At 37.5% G+C, this 15,220-nt stretch overlaps 6 protein-coding genes across 8 annotated transcripts in view; 4 read left to right on the top strand and 2 right to left on the bottom strand.

Annotated features, from left to right (window-relative positions):
* The window catches only part of LOC114873404 (ets DNA-binding protein pokkuri), a 42,628-nt gene extending 36,986 nt beyond the window's left edge, over positions 1 to 5,642 (bottom strand). The window contains exon 1 of the mRNA XM_029181693.2: positions 5,621 to 5,642. The gene's annotated coding sequence lies outside the window, so the exon portion shown is untranslated. The remainder of the gene's footprint in view (positions 1 to 5,620) is intronic.
* LOC114873405 (septin-2) lies at positions 109 to 4,597 on the top strand. Of its 3 annotated transcripts, none has more exons than XM_029181696.2 (9): positions 109 to 1,230; positions 2,087 to 2,263; positions 2,329 to 2,421; positions 2,497 to 2,662; positions 2,747 to 2,897; positions 3,012 to 3,177; positions 3,303 to 3,471; positions 3,646 to 3,727; positions 3,817 to 4,597. In XM_029181696.2, the coding sequence occupies exons 1-9, from the start codon at positions 1,173 to 1,175 to the stop codon at positions 3,976 to 3,978; spliced, it is 1,224 nt and encodes a 407-aa protein (XP_029037529.1). In that variant the 5' UTR covers positions 109 to 1,172; the 3' UTR covers positions 3,979 to 4,597. The 3 variants fall into 3 exon arrangements, with proteins under 3 accessions (XP_029037529.1, XP_029037531.1, XP_029037532.1); XM_029181698.2 differs by having other exon boundaries at positions 112 to 1,230; positions 3,303 to 3,459; XM_029181699.2 differs by lacking the exon at positions 109 to 1,230 and adding an exon at positions 1,249 to 1,817.
* LOC114873293 (pro-resilin-like) lies at positions 4,490 to 5,444 on the top strand. Its single transcript, XM_029181482.2, has 3 exons — positions 4,490 to 4,561; positions 4,834 to 4,962; positions 5,169 to 5,444. The coding sequence occupies exons 1-3, from the start codon at positions 4,490 to 4,492 to the stop codon at positions 5,442 to 5,444; spliced, it is 477 nt and encodes a 158-aa protein (XP_029037315.1).
* LOC114873407 (fructose-1,6-bisphosphatase 1) lies at positions 5,512 to 7,599 on the bottom strand. Its single transcript, XM_029181704.2, has 4 exons — positions 7,147 to 7,599; positions 6,464 to 6,928; positions 6,198 to 6,387; positions 5,512 to 5,825 (listed from the first exon to the last, which is right to left on the bottom strand). The coding sequence occupies exons 1-4, from the start codon at positions 7,320 to 7,322 to the stop codon at positions 5,637 to 5,639; spliced, it is 1,020 nt and encodes a 339-aa protein (XP_029037537.1). The 5' UTR covers positions 7,323 to 7,599; the 3' UTR covers positions 5,512 to 5,636.
* Positions 7,600 to 9,056: 1,457 nt separating this feature from the next.
* Positions 9,057 to 9,910, top strand: LOC114873413 (ubiquitin-conjugating enzyme E2 T-like). The gene is made up of 2 exons (XM_029181715.2): positions 9,057 to 9,220; positions 9,347 to 9,910. Exon 2 carries the CDS (start codon positions 9,353 to 9,355, stop codon positions 9,818 to 9,820), a length of 468 nt encoding a protein of 155 aa, XP_029037548.1. The 5' UTR covers positions 9,057 to 9,220; positions 9,347 to 9,352; the 3' UTR covers positions 9,821 to 9,910.
* Positions 9,911 to 10,336: 426 nt separating this feature from the next.
* Positions 10,337 to 14,910, top strand: LOC114873399 (RNA-binding protein spenito). The gene is made up of 2 exons (XM_029181676.2): positions 10,337 to 10,903; positions 11,130 to 14,910. The coding sequence occupies exons 1-2, from the start codon at positions 10,779 to 10,781 to the stop codon at positions 13,321 to 13,323; spliced, it is 2,319 nt and encodes a 772-aa protein (XP_029037509.1). The 5' UTR covers positions 10,337 to 10,778; the 3' UTR covers positions 13,324 to 14,910.
* The last annotated feature ends 310 nt before the right edge of the window (positions 14,911 to 15,220 follow it).

A 15,220-nucleotide genomic window follows, 5' to 3' on the forward strand; every position in this document is an offset into this window, starting at 1 on the left:
AAACGCAAGAAATTTTCAAGTAGCAATTATGTCTTGAAAGTATTTCGACAGAGGCGTATTGTGTAATGGCGGAAGAAGCGGATAAGTTTTCGAAAATTCGATTCTCTTTAATTTCAAAATGTACTACTGGTTTTATGTGTTACCGACTACATAATTTCTGATTCGCAGCATCATCTATGGTGCTGATGTAACACAGTCTCTTAACTGCTTCTGCAATTATATTGACGCAACAGCCAGAGACAGATTCGCTTTCTCTCATCCTTCTAGCGCTCATCGCATCCTTCAACAACCGTTAATGTAATATCCGTCATTAGATAGCAGTTCACGTGGGCATCTATATAATTAATTATACAAGGATCATACTAGGTGATCCTTGTTCCATTTCTACGAGAAGCGTGCGGTACGAATAAATGTTGAAAAGGAAAAGAAGACGGGTGCGCTGGGTGGAAATGGTAATCTGTATGGCACCGTTGATCAAAGTAGGATCAAGCGGTCGGTCGTCGATAACAAGGGTCCGCCAAAGAAAGAATGCAAAGCGAATATGGTCAGGATACAAGGTAGTACATAAGCCGGATGGGTTCGTCTCGTGTTCCAAGTACTACAAGAGCGATGTTCACGTGTCGCGACTGTCAATTCGGAAAGTTGCGCGCGACGAGCATCCTCGTTCACCTTCGCCCACCTTCGGCCATCAGCTTTTTCCCCCTTCCTTCCTCGCCTTTTCCCACCTTTTCCATGGGAACGTTGACTTCGAGGCGTGGCGCCGGAACTCGAAGAACGTCCTAGTCTGACGACCTCCTCGATAATTACGTGATCGACTGCGTTCCGTTGACCATCCTTCTTTCCTACCAATTTCTACGATTACATCCTTAACCCCATTGGAAATGGCTGCCGCGTCGGTTCGCCCGAAATCACGAATCCTCGTCTACAGACTCGTGTATTCAGGCTTTTATTAAATAAAGAAATTTGAAATTATCAAAATATGTATTCAAGTGTATACCCTCCCTAAGCGAAATCTCTGGGTCCGCTCCTGAGACCATTATCTATCAATCTAGCGATACCAGTATCAATCTACTGATACCACTGTTTGCGCAGTACCTAAGCGGAAGTACACCAATGCGAGTGTCGCGTCAGGTGCAGTTAATTCGCCAATTTCCTGATCGTCGCATCGCGAAATGTCTAAAAACGCGAATGGAAACAATCTACAGCGTAATTCTACAAGGCGACGTAGAAGTAAGTGTACGAGATTGTAGCAATAGGTTAGAGTCGAGTGCAACGTAGACTTCTCTTGGCTAACACGTCCCGGCTCGCTTGGGCAGACGTAGTTGCACTAAGGAGGGTCTAACCTTGAACTTCCGGTCTTTGTATAGAAAAAAAAGTATAGACAAAGTAATGGATGGAAGGAAGATAGGACACTTCTCCTTTAATTGCACGTTGCACGTAATTCTACATCCCTGAACACAAAAGTACAGAAATACAATTCTTTTGAATGAACCAATTTTCAAGCTTCCCTCGAAATCTAATCTCGAAAATCGAATGTACCAATGCAGAGTGCACACGAAGCGACGAACCGCACTGTTTAAGGGGTTAAAGAGGTGTTCTGCACCCTGAACAGGAAACGGAACAGGAAAGTGAAGTTGCGAGCGTATTATTGATCGGTGGCAACGGTGCGCCAGCGCAATGCAATTCTCGGGGCAAAACAGTAGCAATCTACCCTCATTCACGTTTCATCCAGTGCTCCAGTATTATTCTATCGTCCGTTTAACGTTTCTATTTTGACACTGTCAAAGTGTCGTCGCGCGTGGCTAACATGTCCGGTGGTACGTTTGTACGCGTTTAATTTTAGCCCTTCTTTTTATCCGTCGAACAAATTGTGATAAGAGAATATACAGGGTGTACCATAATATCAGCTTGCTGCACAAACTACCCCCCTCCCCAATCGGTGTTGCTCTTTTTAAAAACAAATAGCCTATAGAAAAGATTTTCATTGATTTCGAAAAGGATCGACGTCCACGTTTTATGGTACATCCTGCAGAAATCTTGGGTGACGGAGGAGAAAATTAATAACGTCTTGTTTTATTTCATCAAGACAGGGATTATATCGGGTTCGCAACATTGCCCGAACAAGTACACAGGAAATCGGTTAAAAGAGGATTCGAGTTCACCCTGATGGTGCTAGGCGAGATGGGTCTTGGAAAATCTACGTTAATAAACAGCCTGTTCCTCGGTGATCTTTACAAAGATCGACGAATTCCTGATGCAGCTGGTTGGTAATATCGACATACACGTGTAAGTGTACAAAGCGGCGAATCGATGCTCGTTTCCTTTCAGAACGCGTCGAGAAAACGACTACGATTGAAAAGAAAACGATGGACATCGAAGAACGCGGCGTTAGGTTACGTTTGACTATCGTCGACACACCTGGTACGATTTTCCTTCGATTTCCTATTACTAGGCGACAATTATTTAAAGAATCTAAACAAAGGGATCTGTATTTAGGATTCGGAGACGCGGTGAACTGCGAGGATACCTGGAAGGCATGCTCGGCGTACATCGACGAACAATTCCGACAGTATTTCACGGACGAGAGTGGTTTGAACAGGAAGAATATTCAGGATAACCGAGTACACTGCTGTTTGTACTTCATACCTCCTTACGGTCACGGGTACAACTTGGTTCAAATTTTTCTTTCATCGACGAGTTTTTAATACCATTCCGATTGCGCTAACACAATTATCTTTTCCTACAGACTTAGACAGATCGATTTGGAAGTGCTGAAACGATTACACCGTAAAGTGAACGTTGTCCCCGTGATCGCCAAGGCGGACACGCTGACCACGTACGAAGTGAAAAAGTTGAAAGAAAGAATTCTCGCTGACATCGAGGAGCACGAGATTCAGGTAGCGTCGAACATTTTACTTGGTTATTTCCTAATAGTTTAATGAAACTATTCGAAAGGAGAGAGAGTGCGAGAAAGTGAAAACCCGAAAGGACACAAGATACTTTGTACGTAGATATATCAGTTTCCGGACTGCGACAGCGACGAAGACGAAGAATTCAAGCAACAAGATAAAGAGCTGAAGGCGTGCATTCCTTTTGCCGTGGTCGGCAGTTCGACGGTGCTCGAAGTGGCGGGAAAAAAGGTCCGCGGTCGTCAATACCCATGGGGAGTGGTAGAAGGTAACTAGATATCATTCTACGGAAGATTAACGAAGAAGAAGATTAACGCGAAATTATCCCCGAGGGGCGAGTCATGCATGTCTGGTCTACTTTAATCAAACCTTTCGAATTTTCATCGAGCACAGTGGAGAACCCGAAGCACAGCGACTTCGTGAAATTAAGGACGATGCTGATATCGACGCACATGCAGGATCTAAAAGACGTGACCCAAGACGTGCATTACGAGAATTTCCGGGCACAATGCATTTCACAAATTTCACAGCAAGCGATTCGGGAACGGAGGTATTTACGCATGTAAATAAGTATTGCATATCAGTAGGTATATTTCTATCTAGACGTTCGTCCATATGGTAACCCTTTCCTCTTTCTATTCCCGCCCTTGGAGTATGTTGAATTTTCATCGACGAACCTCGTTACGCGAGTATCGGTGTATAAATATAATTTTCTTTCGTTTCGTTTCGTTCGCAGTAAACTGAAGAGAGATTCGGGGCCACATTTTGAAAACAGCATATCCGACACGGACAGACTTTTGTTGCAAAAGGACGAAGAGGTAAGGCAAAGGGGAATTGGACGGGTAGATTTACCCTGTTGACTTGTGAAGTCGATAACACCGTGTAAACACGATCGATCCGTTCACAGATACGAAGAATGCAAGATATCCTCGCACAAATGCAAGAGAAATTAAAAGCCACGGGACAGGTCGGACCTGGAAGTGGCCTCAGAGGAAGGGTCGGAAGTCTCGGAAACGATTTAGACGCCACCGACGTCGAGAAGAAACGCAACAGTATTATAGATGTTTAAATCTTCGAACGAAATTATATTTTTCTTCGGTTACCACGTGCAGTTTAGCATAAGTGATTACTCAACTTGGTTCTACACGAATACGCACAAAAGCTATCACGTTTCAAGCAAACGAACTGAAGAGTTTTTATATGCTCCTACGTGTATAAGTGATTTATTATATTATATTTAAGTGTAAGATTTTAGAACGAATTGTTAGAGTGTCGTCAGTCGCGTTCGCGGGCCAGTTTTCACTTTTATATGTATGTATAGTACTCGGAACGGATGTTCCAATCCGTTAAACAGTATTTGATATCGCTACAAATTGTTCGGGTAATCAAAAACTTGTATTACGTATACATATACATATAAAAGATACTGTGGCAGAAATAAACGAACGAGTATAATTATTTTTTTCTCTTTCGTAAAATGTGTTTTCTAATTTTTTTTCCTTTTATGACAATAAACACGTTTAATATTCCGTCACGAGTAATCTTAATTAATTTCGTAAACGATTTCGGTAACTCAGGAAATGTCACCGAATAAATTGATCGTTGCTGTACAGTCGGCAAAAGACAATGCGGTTTTATTATTAACTATAATTGTAGGTATGGATCCGTATTAAAGTTCCCCCGAATAACTGTCGTTCCATCTTCATTCCATTGCTTGGAAGAGGGTATAAAAACCATTGGCTTCGTAACGTTATGCTATTTTAGTTCGGTCAAGTGAACATTCTGCCAAGCTGCTAATGATTCGAAAGGTTTGTACCCTATTCCATTTAGTTTGTAAAATTCTGTCATTTTCGACTGTTTTCAAATATTTCAATTGCCGCAGCATTTTCGATCATTTCTTTTTTTCTTTCTTTTTATTATATAGGCACTCGTATTAACGACGATGTTGGTAGGAATTTTGAGCAAACCTCAAGGACCTTCCTACCTTCCACCGACCGGAACTGGAGCGCGTCCAGCACCCGGAGGCACCGGTCATCCAGACGAATGGGCTGGTGTAAGTACTTTTTTCCATAAATAAATAATGCAGATAAGATAATAAAGCAAACTTCTGCGCGAAGTGATGGAAACAGTAAATAATTGGTGTGTACGATTATCTTTACGACCTGTGTCAAATCGGTACTTACTTGTCAATTGAATAAAAACGAATGTGTACTTTATGTATCGTAATCTAATCTATATAGGTGTCGTTTTTTCTAATAGGACCCGGCGAACTATGAATTCTCGTACGAAGTCGAAGACGCAATAGCCGGACTAAACTTTGGCCATCACGAATCACGAAAGGATAACGAGGCGACCGGAACCTATCACGTGTTATTGCCAGACGGTAGAACGCAGATCGTCGATTATATTGCCGACGATGGTGGATATCGTCCAATGGTACGATACGAAGGAACGGCAACGTACCCGGCCCCGGGCCCTTCAAGGGCGGCTCCGGTCTCCGGAGGATCCGGTAGTAACGAAGGATATAGATACTAACGCGTTCTCCACCCATTCGTCACAGATTTTCTATACTTAATCCAATTAAAGTGAATAAAAACCGAACTTTCAATAATACTACTATTTACATCAATCGAAAAATATGAAATTTTCAATTCCCATTCATAAAACTATAAAAATTTAAATTGTAAAATATTCATAACTGTCTCACTCACTCTTTCAACTTTCTCTCTACGATTTGTACTTCTTAACATATTGCAAAACTTCCTCGACGTCTTCTTTCGAACCCAAAAATATCGGTGATCTCTGGTGAATCTTCTCGGGTACGACATCTAAAATATCGATCTCTCCGTTCGATGCCAAACCACCGGCTTTTTTTAGTATGTAAGCCATTGGTATACACTCGTACAGAAGTCGAAGCTGGAAAAACATTTTACAACGATTACCATTGTTACTTTTTTAAATAAATATCAAGTTCCTGCGAAGGGAAGGACGGTCGCGCCGCGATGTAACGAGAGCCATGGTACGTTGACCAAAACTGAAAGTATGTAATTAAATGACCTGACATTAGGAGAGTCATTAGTTCCAGAACATTAGTTCCACAGTGCCTATACGCGAACTGCCCCACTGAATCTAAACGTAGTCGCGGAAACTTATTTATACAACTAATAATTTTATCAAAGGTCAGAAGACACACTGATACTGTACCGATAGCACACCCCTTTATATCGAACAGCCTCTCCTAATGACAGCGATGCATTTATCGCTACAATAAAGAAAAGAAGATTGTACCTTGCCGGTTGGATGACTTTTCGTTGCTGGGTACAGGAATATTCCGCCATATTTGATCGTCCTGTGCACATCGGCTACCATGGAACCCACGTATCTCGCGCTATACGCTTTTCCACTTTTAGGATACTTCTTTGAATGTATATATTCTTTGATTGCTGGATTCCAAGCATTTTCGTTGCCTTCGTTAACACTGAAATGATTTTCCCCCAAAAAAATCAGACATGTTTTCTTCGTACGATATATGAAATTATTTGATCATTTATTACCTGTATATTTCTCCTTTGTTTGGAATACGCATGTTTTGATCGGTTAAAATAAATTCTCCAATGGCGGGATCATAAGTGAAACCATTCACGGTTTGACCAATCGACAGTACTATCATAGTCGCAGAACCATAAAGCGCGTATCCGGCTGCGACCAAATTTTTACCAGGTTGTAAAACCACCGATTCCGTGGAACCTTTCGCATTATCTGGCTTCTTGTAAATACCAAAAATCGAACCGATCGATACCAAACAATCGATGTTGGAGGATCCGTCCAAAGGATCAAAGCAGACTATGTACTTTCCACGTTTCTCGGTTTCCACTTCGATCACATTCGTATTCTCTTCGCTCACGAGAAGATACGTCGTGAACGAAGACGTCAACATATTCACGAACAATTCATTGCTCAAAACATCCAATTTCTTCACCTCTTCGCCTTGCACATTTGTATTTCCTGCTATTCCGTACCTGCACCGATTAAATTTCGATCAGTACTAACGATTACGCTTCGAATTTGTTACGGTATAATTGGTTACCACTATAGTGGTCGATAACGTAATCGGTCGGTAACGTTATCGACGAATGTCGATAACGTCGGACCCCTCTACGAGTAAAAGCTCGTAACGCTTCCACCATTTCAAATTGTTTTTTATGAAATACAGCCGCGGTGTTAATTAAATACTCACATATTAGCAATGCCGGCTTTTCTAACAGCTGAACTGACCGCCTTTACAGCGGTCTGTATGCTGTTCAAAAGTTGGCTAAGATCTCCGGTGGCTGTTGGAAATTTTCGTTGTTCCGCGAGCACGAACCTCGTTAGGGTCATACAATTAGAATCGAACGAGTGGCTTTTCGAAGCCATTTTTTTTAGAATGGTAAACTTTACGCTGTTCGATCTGACGGAGTTTCAAGAAACAACTAACGCGAAATCGCTGCAGCGTTCTCCTATATAAAGTCACGACTAGCTTATCTCACTAGTGAAAGCGATAATATGGAACATGCAATCTTTCGAACCTTTCTTTTTCCTATTTATTTCAGAACACTTGTTAGAATATAATCCGACCAAACACGTTCTATATCCGTGTTACACACTAACGTCGCAATATTTTTTCTTCAAACAATGGTGTAATGAAAATATTATGTAAGGGGTGTTCCTCTAGTACCGGACGGCATCTGTTAACTACATCTATAAATTGTTTCAACCGTCAAACGTTTTATCCTCTCCTTTATTTTCTCACATTTCAGTTCTTTTAGATACAGCTAATGTTCGATTTTAAAAATAAAAATATTTTTATCAAAATTTACTTGCACCATTTTACATCTCTAATATTCAAAATACATACATTCATTTTATGAGAATAATATTTCTATTGCAATATGAACCTTCTTTTTTATAAATTCCGCGACTCAAAGTACACGTGTCGTAAGGAAATCTAATATTTATCTACTCTTATTTCGGTAAATCATCTGTTCACGCATTTGCCAAACGCCTTTAACAAACACACGCATGTTGCAATAATTTTTTGCTAATCGAGAACGTGTGTAAAGTTTCTTGCCGAAGGAACAGAGATATGAGTGACCGTAATCAACTCCATAAAATGAAACAAAATTAAAATGGAACAAACTTGTAATTAGGGAAACTTGTTGTTCTATCTTTACAATGATATGAAACCTTCATTGATATGATGTAAACAACCAGTAGAATGCTTCTAGATTATGCACTAGCCTGATTTACTAATTTTTCAAAGATTCAAATGTACTTCGGACTTATTACATAATATCTTAAACAGTTGTTACGAATATATTAGATACAAAATTGTAACTACAATATTTCATAATATTTATATTCTTGATTATTATGTTATTTGTAAACATACAAAAAATGTATCAAAACTTATCACATTTGAAGGGGGAAGTTAGACTATGGCAATGAAGATCGTCTCAAGGTCATTTAAGATATTTTTTAAAAGCAAAATAAACTGTGTTTAAAACATTTTTAAAAAAATAAACAGTTTCAGAAATAATTATGTGGACTAGGCTTTTCTTTTTTAAAGATACTGGTATTTACACCATATTAATCTGTTTACAATGATGTAAACAATACTTTATTATCAATGCATGTTGATATGCAAAACAACCATTCCATATTGACAATATAACTCAGATATCCTCATACTTATCTTACATATATTGCATTTATCATATATATAGAGAGTATTTTTAAGAAGGAGATAAATCTTTAAAGAGATGTTTACTCATCTCCTTATTGAGAGCATCTATTTTGTGTAGCATTCATTATTTTCTTTAATTACCATCTATATCTTTATTAACAATTCTTCCTACAGCCAAATAGAATCTTTCTTGTTAATGTATCATTTTCTTTTAGAAACTGTCATTTCCCTCATTTCATTTCCCATATTCTGATCTTTTTTTTTCTAGTCAAAAATTTATTTATTAGTGACTTACTTACTGCCGGAAAATTAGTCGATAAGTTGGCAAGTTGTTTCCGCTGTTTTTAAAGAGATGGCGCGGGGTCACTTCTCTTTAGTAATGTATAGTTTTCCGTTGAAGATACCTTTCTAGCTATTTTCTAAACACAGATTAAAATTTAAAATTGTATGTTACTACTGTTAAAAAGTAATTCAATATTTTTTGAAATTAATAGAGGAACTACAATAAAATAACAAGTGGAATAAAACGGATTTACAATTAACATCAAAATTGAAACTGAAATATAAAGTTAGAACTTGATTTGAATAGGTAAGCAATGTAAACAAAGTATATATTGTACATAAAAAACAAAAATATATAGACTAAAAAAAGTTACAAGTGATTTTACATTTAATAAAAGTTAATAAAAGTAATCCGTTTTTCTTTGCATTTAAGGTGACAATGCAAAGGTCTTTGAGATTAAAACGTGAACTTGAACGGTTTGCTCGGTATCCTACAGAAGGAATCAGTTGTTATCCAAAATCTGATAATCTTGAAAACTTTGTGGCAACAATTATTGGACCACACGGAAGCCCTTATAACGGGTGTATTTTTCAATTAGAAATTAATATCTCTGAAAGGTATCCGTTTGAACCTCCACGGATTACTTTTCAAACACCTATTTATCATCCAAATATTGACAACAAAGGTCGTATTTGTATGGATCTGTTAAACATGCCACCTAAAGGCAGTTGGAAACCAACTGTCAGCTTAAAAAATCTTTTGGATGCTGTACAATGTTTACTAGGAAATCCAAACCCTGCCGACCCTTTGATGGCAGATATAGCACAAGAGTACATATATAATAAGCAAGAATTTGAAAGAAAAGCCAAAAAATATGCAGAGAAAGCAAGGAATAATCTATCATAATTAATTATAAGTATTTTTACATATAAGAAGAATGCCAAAAAGATATTGTTCTCAGAAAGATATTATTTTGCATTAAAAGTTTGAACATTCCTCGTATTTCGTAACATTTATATACATCTATACTGCTTGTTAATTTTATTATTTTTTTTTACTAATTGTGTCATTCTGTAATATAATTATACAAATAAAATTAACTACTACGTATTTATAAAAAACCAATGAAATTTTATATACCACTCCCTCTACATATAGTTGTGGTGGGCTTTTTAAAATATCGCAAAAGAAGGATCTGGTAAAACTAGTATACCTGTATAACTAATCATCAGTAATGCTTTTCTAACAAATTACTGCCTTAGACGCAGGAAGGAATTAAAGGAATTTATATAGACATATTATTTATAACGCTAGACAATGGGATGAGTAAATACTAAATAAGAAAAGAATTTTTCTCTTACCTTGTAGCGTTGTTGACAGCGTTGGGTGTGGCGCCACACTGCAATGTTTAGATCGCCCTCTACCGAACAAAGTCACGTACCAACTTCTTCGGTAAATAACATTGAACGGGTCTTCTCGTCTTGCATCGTCTTGTCAACAGTAACGTACTTTCACATCAATTTGCGAATCAATAGCTTGCAAATGCAAATAATAATATTATATATACATATAAAGTAATTATAAGAAGATAATTTTGAAAGATTAAATCATATTAAAAATAAAAAGTTGCAGAAAATGTGGAAGTAAGACGGTTAATTCGATTTTTGTAGAAGTACCTTTTAGCTTGGAAGGAACTTCCGGTAGTGAAGTAAAGGGAGAGGAAAGCCGCCATTTTGTGCTCGTTGAAAAGGATAAAGACTCCGTAAATGACGGGTTGATTTGGTCTGAATAATCTTCGTATAATTATTGTTCTTTTGTTTCTTTCTTCGTCATTCGTTCGGCTTTGCCGTGTTAAATAGCGTTGATGATTGGGATTCCGCGTGACGATCGACATAAGATCACGGTTAAAATCCGCAACAATATGAAAAGAAGCTCCAGCCGAGACACTCCACCTCCTCGCGTCAAACGGAGCAGGTCATCTATGGGACGGTAAGATCTCTTTAGTATTTATTCAGATTGATTTATTTAGAAAAGAATTTTAAATAAAGTATATTTATACTTTTAGTGAAATTATTAAATATAATTTATTTCATTTCTTAGGAATTGAAAAGGGCAATGATAAGTAGATATATTTTGTGATTGTTCAAATTTCTTATCCCTTTTGATAACAGAGATGTATCTTGGTATCGTTAAAAGTTGTTCCATTGATTTACAGATACGATGATTCTAGTGATGAACGAATAACTCCTGAAAGAATTCGTCGTCGTAGTAGTAGAGGTGCCAGAAGTCCCAGTCCCCCGACACGTGCCTCTTCTCATGCTCGATACGTTGAATCAAGTTCTCATAGGGATGATTACTTAAGAGCACCTAGAGAATTGCCTCCAGAACGTCCGTATAGTTACAAAGTTCTTTGTATCAGTTCAATTCATCCGAAAGCAAGCGACGAAGTGATTAAAGATACTCTGTATAGAGAGTACAAAAAATTTGGAGATTTTTCCATTAGAATTTCTCACGAATTAGACGAACGTGTTGCATACGTTTGCTTCAGAAGTTCAGAGGATGCCAGAGATGCGAAACATGCAAAACCAAGAATCATCATGTACGACAAGGTGGCACTCGTTGAACCTGTCTACGAGAGACCCGACACTTATCGTCGTCCAAGATCGATTACACCGCCTGATTACGAAAGATATTATGCCAGAAGTCCTGGTCCGACCGATAGACACAGACCCTTAGAGAGATACGAAAGAGTTTACGGACCTCCAGTTGGTTTACCTCCACCGCACAGAGAGATGAGACGCGAAGCAATTCCTCCACCTCATCACGAGTTTGTTAGACCTCCGATTCATCATGGACCCCCTCATGTTCACCCTGGACCACCTCATCATTACGGTCCACCAAGACACATGATGATTCGACATCCGGTCCACGGATTCGAGCGTGTGGAAAATAAAAAAGACAAATTTCCAAATTACTTACATCACGTCTCCCCGGAAGATGATCCACTCGCGACGCGAACTCTGTTTGCAGGAAATTTGGAAATTAATATCACGGAAGAAGAATTAAGGAGAATTTTTAGTAAATACGGAATCGTCGACGATATCGACATTAAGAGACCTCCGCCGGGTACGGGCAATGCTTATGCTTTTGTCAGATTTCAGACTTTAGATATGGCGCACAGATGTAAAGTTGAACTGTCCGGGCAATACATAGGAAAATTCCAATGTAAAATCGGTTACGGGAAAGCTACGCCTACTACGAGAATTTGGGTCGGTGGTTTAGGTCCGTGGACCTCTGTACCGCAATTAGAAAGAGAATTCGACCGATTTGGAGCAATAAAGAAGATCGATTATATAAAAGGCGATAGCAACGCTTACATCCTGTACGATTCAATCGATGCTGCTCAAGCGGCTGTTAAAGAAATGAGAGGATTTCCTCTCGGCGGTCCAGACAGAAGACTGAGAGTAGATTTTGCCGATGTTACTCCTGGATTTGGATTTAAGCCAAGACCGTATCCAGAAGAAGGTGGAGAGTTTAGACCGAGGCCGGTAGATTACGAACCTTCTTACGATCCTTACGGACCGGACAGTGACTTCGGTTACGGGCCAAGGGGATTTAGAGGTAGAGGATCTGCTCCGTGGCACGAAAGGAGGGGTGGAGGAAGAGGAGGTTATCGTGGAAGTTATCCCGAAAGTTATATCAAAGATGAAACTGATTGGTCTAGTCGTAGACCACCTCCGGAGTTAGAATACGAGACACCAAGAGGTTTACGTCGTTCCTTGTCAAGAGAACCTGGTGTCGATAGATCAAGATCGAGGTCTCCCCGGAGAAGACAAATTGATTCGGATTCAGATTCGGAGAATACTCGTAGCGGAATGCTCTCTACTTCCAGAACACTGCCCGAAGTTGCAAGAAAATCTATAGCCGTTTGGCAGGGAGCATTAATCTTAAAGAATTCTCTATTTCCAGCTAAATTTCATTTAACCGACGGCGATACAGAGATAATCGAAGCATTGATGAAAGACGAAGACGGGAAACACATGCTAAGAATTACACAAAGATTACGTTTAGATCAACCAAAATTAGATGACGTTTCGAAAAGAATTCAAACTTCTAGTTCGCATGCTATTTTCTTAGGATTGGCCGGTTCAAGTACAGTTATTTCCACGGATGATGCAAACGTACAGACTAGACCACTGCGAAACTTGGTATCGTATTTGAAACAAAAAGAAGCAGCTGGAGTTATTTCGCTTCTTAATAAAGATACAGAGGGAACTGGAGTTCTATACGCGTTTCCACCTTGTACATTTTCTACAGAATTATTAAAACGAACCTGCCCAAGCCTCAGTGAAGAAGGACTCAAAGAGGATCACCTGGTAATCGTCGTTGTTAAGGGGGGTAGCGCCTAAGTTTTCATTATAATCAACAGTTTAAACATATACATGCATATACTGACTAGAGTGTTTAGTATCATCACATTAAAAACATTATTTACAGCTTCCAGAGGAACGCTTCATACGTAGCATTTTAATAAGCTTACGATACGAATCATATTTTATATAATACTTCGTTCCCATATATAAACATTTCATTTTAATATAATTTTAAGATTTCTACAAGTAAAACGGTCCTTTAAAGTATCGCGATGCATAATATGTACTATAATTTTTTTGTTTCAGAAGTAAAGACTAAACATAGTAAACTTATCAATATCAAATAACGAATATGAAAGAAAAAAAAATAATAATAATTCAATTTAATAAGTTTAGAATTCTAAAATAAAATATCAAGAAAACTTAAATGCAAGTAAACGATACTATACATTTTTTTTTAAATAGGTAATAAAGTATAAAAGTAAAGTAAAAACTAGAACTAAAAAAAGGAATGCTGTGAAAATTCACAACACAATTTGAATACAAATTATAGGCTATGTTAACTAAAAGTTTTTATTATATTACTATAAAAAATCTTAATAGTACTAATTTCTAAAATTAGAATAATCTTATGTAAATAACTTTTTTTGAGTTATAAGTATTGCAAATAGTAGAAAGAGAAGATATTAAACACACAAGCTTGTATATGCATCAGAGACATTAAATTTCTATGAGCCTGAATTGCTTGAAGAAAAATTAAGTTGAAACAATAATGGTGATAGTAGAAAAAGTTAAACATCAAAGGACTCCTATTATACCTTTTTCCAATAATTACTTTTAATTTTTTTCTTTATTTAAACAACCATTCAAAATTCAGGATCCAAGCAATTCAGAATTCATTAAGTTTTGATGGAAACAGTTAAATAGGTTTCCCTAATTATCACAGGTAATTTATAAGGATTTTAGACTTAGTTTATACTAGAATTACATATTCTTATGCGTATATATGCAGTTCTTTCATATTCAGAAGAAAATCTTTCAAAAAAAAATATATACATATATATATTTTACTTTTAAATTTGATTAATCTTTATGATAACATTTTATATTGAAATATAATCACTAATCAGTATGAAGGTGGAATATGAAAGATCTGGTTGAACTATATTTGATACAATAATTAAGTCTAGATAATTGTAAAGTTGCATTTTATGAATCTATAGAATTATCTGTGTGATATATATATATGTATAATAATTACTTACATAAGTGAATTGTGCGGACGTGTTCTGAAAAGTGAACTAAAGAAAGTGAATGGACAACATCCTAAAATGGCCCTCTGTGCTTTTTTTCCCCAGTGAAAAGGGACAGAATTGTTTTCTCTGAAGGGACAGTGTTTGGTGATGAATATCTGAAAAGCATAGAAGAAAAGAAAAAAAAAACAGAACGTGTACAGTGAAATGTAAAGCAAATCCAAGTGTTTGTGCTTGGCGACCAATACTGTGACGCTCTTTTAAAATGCTATTTTAAAAGTGCGTTACAGTATGGCGCAATCAAAGGTGCAGTGGTTTAATCACACAGTAGTGTTGCAGCAACAAATAGATGACCATTTTGCTGAGTCAATGCATTCGTTATTCCTACTTCACCTACCAAAGTTTCAGTGGCGTCAAACGAGAAAAAAAAAAAGAAATGATTGTTGCATTAGAAATGTAAATGATTTTAACAGGAAGATGCGTTAATAATTTCAGTGGTATTTAAAGATGTAACAACTAGTTCGCTAGAACAAAGAAATTTTTCAAGAAGAAATATTTTAATTAATTTCAGTGGGTTAAAAAAGAAAATTTGTTCGGTAGACAGCTTAGTTATGTCGATTTAAAAAAAAATGCATGCTGTGACTTTGGCATACAGTCACATGGGTTTTGAACACAAGTTT

Source organism: Osmia bicornis, chromosome 10 (genome assembly GCF_907164935.1).
Source record: "Osmia bicornis bicornis chromosome 10, iOsmBic2.1, whole genome shotgun sequence".
Classification (NCBI taxonomy): Eukaryota; Metazoa; Arthropoda; class Insecta; order Hymenoptera; family Megachilidae; genus Osmia; species Osmia bicornis.